The 6,889-nt window shown below is 41.8% G+C and overlaps 1 protein-coding gene across 1 annotated transcript; it reads right to left on the reverse strand.

The window, feature by feature from the left end:
* Positions 1-6,147, reverse strand: wdr76 (WD repeat domain 76; the record flags this gene model as incomplete). Its single annotated transcript, XM_079554514.1, has 15 exons — positions 6,051-6,147; positions 4,800-4,919; positions 2,964-3,032; positions 2,808-2,894; positions 2,652-2,710; positions 2,438-2,564; positions 2,267-2,359; positions 2,154-2,194; positions 1,348-1,501; positions 1,094-1,252; positions 898-1,013; positions 729-827; positions 505-657; positions 324-374; positions 1-250 (listed from the first exon to the last, which is right to left on the reverse strand). Exons 1-15 carry the CDS (start codon positions 6,084-6,086, stop codon positions 1-3), a joined length of 1,614 nt encoding a protein of 537 aa, XP_079410640.1. The 5' UTR covers positions 6,087-6,147.
* Positions 6,148-6,889: the final 742 nt, after the last annotated feature.

The raw sequence follows: 6,889 nt of genomic DNA on the forward strand, positions 1-6,889 counted from the left end.
TCAAGTAAAGACATGCAGTCGCCCGGAGGCATTGCCCCCCATCAGGACAGGTCTTGTCGGGTGGAAGGCGACCACTGACTGCACTGTGGTCAGGTTCTCATCTCTAAAGGTGTGCAGAAGCTGGCCACTTTCATGAAACACTTGCACACATCGCTGCCGGGACAGGCTTCCTATAGCAAAGCAGTCCTCCTGTTTAGGGTCCCACACTGCTGACAGCTTTGTGAGCCACCGGCCTGTTCTCATGTCATGACTGAAAAAGAAATAAAAGCAACATGAAGATCATCTTGTTTTGCTTCAGATTCACCGTCATCTTAGCGCAGTACCTTATGGTTTTGAGCAGAGGTGCATTCGTAATGACAGATGTGTCATATATCCTGTCAAAATGAAAGATGGTAAGAGAAATGTAATGTTGAGTAGTGATCAACAATATTTTGTTGTAGCCAGCATGTTTGCTAAAAATAGCAAGCAAAATGATGGTTTTATCTGTTAAGTGTAGAGCCTTACCTTATGCGGTCATCCAAACAAGTAGTGAGGATGCGGTTCCCCGATTCAGGAGAGAAATAGGCACTGGTTATGCTTTTGGAGTGGCCCTTGAGCTGGCAAACCACTGTACATTTAGACTTCTTCAGAAGCCGACTGTCATAAATATTCACCACCCTGCAGAAAATAATCATTCACACATCATGTTTTTATAATCAGGCATGTTGACAGAAAGAAGAATGACATACTGGTTCTCCGCTACAGCAAAGTACTGCTTCATCACAGGGTGCACACTCACACACCGCACAACTTTGGTGTCAAGGCTGTGGAGAGACTCATGAGAGCTTCTACAAGGGGAAAAAAAGTTAGTTTTGCAAAAATGACCCATTGTGAGTGAAAAAAAAATGGCAGAGTTACCCTGGGGTCCGCCTATCAACAATGGCAATATCTCCATACCAGCTCCCGACCAAAAGGCTCATGCCATCATGTGAGAGGAAGTCGAATGTTTTCAGACCATCTTCAATTTCATAAACCTACGCCAACAAGTAAAATAACCCTCAAATATGACACCTGGATATTCCCTGATTAGATATTTAGATAATTAGATACTCACATCAGCAAAGACGGCTTTCTCAACATCCACGCGACGCATTGATCCATCGTAGCTGGCACTTAATAAATCTGTTGGATTTGCTGGAGAGAAAGCCATGCACGCAACGGGACGAGAGTGGGGTTCAAAGAGAAGCACCCCGTCATCTCCCCAGGCACTGGACTGAGGGAAACCACCAACAACAGGTAAGCACAGAATGGCACATTAAAACACGGTGAGAGGGGGAATGTAAAAGGTGCAGTGGTTCGGGATTTTACCAAACTCCAAAGTCCAACGCGCCCCCATTTGTCACCGGCTGCCATTACAACAGTGCTGGAGCAGGGGTGAAAGGCAGCAGAGAAGACGCGATCCTTTACCACCTTTGCCACCCTATCCTCTGTAATCTTCATGTTTGCAAGCGAGGAGCAGTACCTAAAGTCCCAAAGAACGAGCTGCTTGTAGTTATTTGTTGGTATATGGTGCATGCTCGGGCTGAACGATACTGAAGTAACTTGTAGAATATGCGATAAAGCTGTGCAATATTGCAACACTGATACTATTGCGATAATTTACTAAACTATTTCAATACGATATGTTCCGTTCTAATTAAACACAAATCGTAAGTAACTCGTTTTTCAGCAAACTGTGTCAGAACAAGACATTAGGATTAAAACAAGACTAAAATTAAACTGAATTAGGAAATGTTTACCTAAAACTGAACTTCCACACATTTACAAGTTCATACATGTTTTTGGCTGAGTTTGCAAAAAAAAATGCTTCGATCTCAGTAAGATGAGGCTTTAGTGATGTTGCGATATATTGTGGCTTCTTGCTATACAGATATTGCATCACCTAATAATGCGATACAATATTTTTTGAGATATATTGTGCAGCCCTAGTGCATGCTAATGATAGATAGATAGAGAGATAGAGAGATAGAGAGATAGAGAGATAGAGAGATAGAGAGATAGATAGATAGATAGATAGATAGATAGATAGATAGATAGATAGATAGATAGATAGATAGATAGATAGATAGATCTTTATTGATTAATTAACACATACATGTAATAAAAGATCTTACCTTTTCAGGTCCAGCCTTTTACTGCTTTCTTTTGCTGAACTCTGCAAACGAAAAATACCTTAAATTTCCCCATGTAAAAGTAATTTGCATTAACAATGTCTGACGATACACACCTCAGCCCAAACCTCCAGCAGCTGTTCAGGCAGTTTACCATCACTCATGTTTACAGGCTGCATAAGAAGAGGGCCAGATGGTTTTTTGGGTGGCTGAAAAACAAATCTGAAAAGATAAATATTTGCACAAACAAGTGAAAACACAGACATGAATAGATACACGGTACAAACCCTAGAGACATCCACTGGGTCACTTCTTTGGCCAGCATCGAGTGGACGTTGCTGGACTTCTGCCTCGATGTTTTGAAGTCGCATGGACCTGCGAGGTGGAAGTACTTCGATTTGAACAGTTTGTGATCTGTAAATTCAAGATAAGAATCAGAAAAACACTACTTGCTGAAACATTTGAGAAGAAAATCATTTTAACAACTTAATAGTGGCATACCTCTTAAGACCTCTTTGTGGGATCTTGGGTCGCACAGACGCTTTTAATTCATTAGTAACCTAGAGCAAAAAGGTGTTATAAAAATGGCTTCAGTCTTGTACATAATTTTTCCAAACCAAACCTCACTGTTGTAAGTTAGTATATACAGTAGGTCACCTGGAAAATGTTCAACGAAGAAAGAAACTCTTGGTTCTTCCTGATGTTTTCTAGACGTTCGAGTTCATACGCTGAAAGTCCCCCATTCTGTTGTGCAAAACATGGAAATTAGTCTAGATGATGATAAAACATTTCTTCTTTAAGCTTAACACGTACCGTCTGATCCGTTGAGGTTTGAAGGGACACAGATTTGCTTTGCTTCGTCTTCTCAGGTGATTCGCTTTTCTGTGAACAAACAAGAATCAGCATTAATACTGAAAATGTACTTAATGGGTGTTTTGTAAATGTACACTGTAGGTACTAGGTAGGCCTGTCAGGGTGGGCAAACACCGTCTCAAGAGGCATTTAAGACAAGAGGCTTTGTAACCTCTGCCTATAGTCCAGAGTGACGCCTCATTTGAAAGCTAAGACCTACGAAACTCATCTAGACGGATATTTTTCCACGCGATATCGTCACTTTAACATTTTTTTTCCCTTTGCTTTTGGTTGCATTTGTGTCCCAATTTTCCCCCCACATTTTCAGCACTTTCCTATTGCTCTTTTGAGGCTTTTTTGGTTGAGTTTTCGTCACACATTGTTGTCCCTTTTCTGTTACTCTTGCTGCTCTTTTGTGCATTTTCATCACTTTATTAAATCACTTTTTATGTCCCTTTTCTGTTACTCTTTTGTGGCTTTTATGTTGAGTTTTCATCATACATTTTCGTCACTTTTCCAACACATTTTTGTTGCTTTTTCATCCCTGTTTTCGTCTAATTTTGCTGCGATTTAGACACTGTTTTTCCAAGAAGCTTTCAGATGTGAGTAAAACCAAACTGGAGAACATGCGCTCGGTTAAAGTGACTATACGGAGTTTAAAAATGCCGAAATTAAGTATTTTCCTCCCCCTACATGTTCCAGCCATGTCCTAATGTGTAGAATGAGCCCAGACTTATTCACCACAAATGCCTCTAAAATCCTGCACTGTCACTCAATAAGGTGTTAATTCTGGTCCGAAGTGCCGTCATGCACGAGCTTAAAGGGATATTTCAGGATTTTTGATATAGGGCCTTATTTCCTAGTTATCCAGAGTGTTGCTGGTACCTGGAGAAACTCTTCAAACATAAGAACTACATGAATTACAAAAATATCTCCAGGTACCAGCAACACTCTGGATAACTAGGAAATGAGGCCCTACATCAAAAATCCTGAGATATCATTTTAAAGGGGGGGGGGGGGGGTATTATGCAAAATTGACTTTTTCAAGCTTTACATCATGTTATTATGTCATTCCCTCATTAAAAACATGGCTGAAGCGTTGCCTTGGCACATACACGTATTTTTGAGTAATCTGTAAAAACTCTGATGGCGGCCATTTTAGGGATAGGTTTGCCTGAGTCCTCCTAGGAACGCCCCCACCTCCTGGAGACGCCTCCGAGCTTTTGTCACCAGCCGAGTAACCAACCACTGCTCCTCAGCAGAACCCCCTCCCCACTGATGTCACAGACAGCGTGTGGAGGGGGCGTGCCGGAAAGGGTCAGAGGTTCTTAAAGAGACAGAGGCCTATTTCAAGACATTCGCTACAGCCATTTTGAGAGAGCAATTTTATACAAGGCAGTTATTCTAATTTACTGCATTTACAGACCAACAGAAGGTTTCATCATCATTGTAGTGTGCTATAGACTGGTGCTATGTGATTGAAAAAAGCATAATACTCCCTCTTTAATATAGAAGGTGCAGTTACACGTATGACCTGAGGTGGCAGTAGTGAGTATAAAATGGCTAACTTGCATCTAGCCCTTTTAAGGTGGAGGTTAAGAGGTTAAAGCTTCTATACACAATGTTTTTGAGTATTAATGCCTTGAAATATTAGACTGTCTACACCTGAGCAAGTGAGAAATGGGTTGTATCATCGTCGCAACAATATAATATGTACGCATTGTCTAAAATGATTATGTATTTGGTTTGCGACGAAGGCTGCAGACCTCTGGTTTACATCAACACTGGTAAACTCACCCTTTTTCTCCGGGTGGTCTCGGTTGGTCTAGCTTCAGGTGAGTACTCAAGGCGCTTTGGAGCCAGTGTTCGTCGAGAGGACCGTCTCACTGCATCCTGAGGGTTCTCCGGGGTCAGTTCCTACAGAGAAGAAAATGTAACTTCATATAGTAACATGTCGTATGGAACGTGTCACTATATGTCACACCAATTACTTAAACTCTTAACCTCTTAACCCCCACCTGAACCTGCCCCATCTTCTCCAGTTATTATCCAGGCATGACCCAAATCTAAAAGCCTCTTGACACAGCGACAAAAACTAGACAAAAATGTGATGACAAAGCAACAAAAGACCAACAAAAACATGACAGAAGAATGAAAATAAACTTGAATTGAATATACAGTGGGGAAAAAAAGTATTTGGCCAAAATCCAATACAATGTCTATGTGAAACTGACCAAATACTTTTTTCCCCACTGTATATATGAAATAAATGAGAATCCATTAATAGAAAGCTGTGATGGCTGTTTTTTTTTTCTCCCTTTAAGCATATTCAATTAAAAAGCATAGTTAACATTTTATTGAATTTGCTAACTTTAAAGGAATAGGCCACTGTTCTTCCATACTGTGATATGTTCTTACCTAAGCTTAGAAGAGCGTGGTAACTTCTAACTTCACCCCGTTTGGAGCCATAGAGATATGCTGGGAGAGGCCAAATGCAAAGCAACATCTTTGGTCGTTTAGCGTGACTGAGCGCACGCACAAAGACCAGACGGGTACGTTTCCACTCGTCTAAGATCGGGTAGGAACATATCTCAGTATGGAAAAATGGTGGCCTGTTCCTTTAATACAATAGAGGTGAAGTTATATATCTCTCTCTATTGAGTGTGGCCCAGTTGTTTGTATATTTTTCTGCATGTGGCCCTCGGTGAAAAAAGATTGGACACCCCTGGTTAAGATCAATTTTGCAGCTTTCTGAGGAGTTCCATTGGTCTATGGGCTGTAAAATCTCCAGTCAAGAAGCTTTAAGATTTGGGTAAAGCTGTATTCGGTTAAGGCGGGGCTTAAGGGGTTAACCCACACATGAACTGAGCACATTTTATTTTTTGTCACGTTTATCTCGTCCTATTGTGGCTTTTCCATCACTAGTTTTTAGTAGTGTACTCGGTTCAGGTGGGGGTTTAGAGGTTAATATAATACACACCATGTCGTATGGAACATCACACTTTCAGCAACATTCAGACATTAAAGTTGAACACAGTTTAAACTCACCTTGACGACTTCTCCTTTGGTCCTCGTGGTCGGCATTGTGATGACAGGACTCCGCAGCGTCTTTATGGTTCTTACACTTCTTGCTCGTCTTTTCTCAGGACAGTATTCGTCTCTTCTGTGTAGCTTCGGTCCCGCCGCGAGGAGCTTTGGTAACTCATACCTCGCGCCACTGCTCCCGCCCCGCGAGAGTTGTGCAACGCAAACGCCGCACGTGATTGGTTGTTTGCTTTGTTTCGTAATCTGTATCTCGGCGGGGATTTGTCGCCCTCTTCTGGTCTTTTCGGATTAAACACAGATCGTTGGATTTTTTTTGACTAATTATGAGTGGTCTATAATAGATGTGGTATTCAGAGCCACCTTTACCAATGGACTAGCAGGGGCTGGAGCCCAGGGGCCTAGCATAGTCAAGGGCCTATCAGAATTAAGAGACAAAAAGAGAAGGTGATTCTTTGATTTTCTTGTCAATCACTTCACTTTGCGGCATACAGTGATTGTGATAAGCTCCTGTATGTACCTGGAGTGGGCCCGCCCTACCTGGCCCAGAGGGGTGCATGTAGGAGTAGCAGGGTTAGGGTTTTTGTGGGATTTAGGGTTAGGGTTATAGGTTAGAATTAAGGTCAGGGTTAGGTTTGCGCTGAGGGGGGGTGGGGGCCTACAATTCTGTTAAAGCCCCGGGGCCTATGGGTACATTAAGGTGGGCCTTATGGTAGTATGAAGTGTATCGGATTTAAGTACAAATCTAATTCCTGCACATGTTTAAAATGTTAACTGTGAAAACCTGCTGACTGTGCTGTTTTCAGAAGTTAATGTTGAGCTGACTTAGGTGATGCTGCCTGTTC

Source organism: Gobius niger (assembly GCF_951799975.1).
Source record: "Gobius niger genome assembly, chromosome: 4".
NCBI classification, from domain to species: Eukaryota; Metazoa; Chordata; class Actinopteri; order Gobiiformes; family Gobiidae; genus Gobius; species Gobius niger.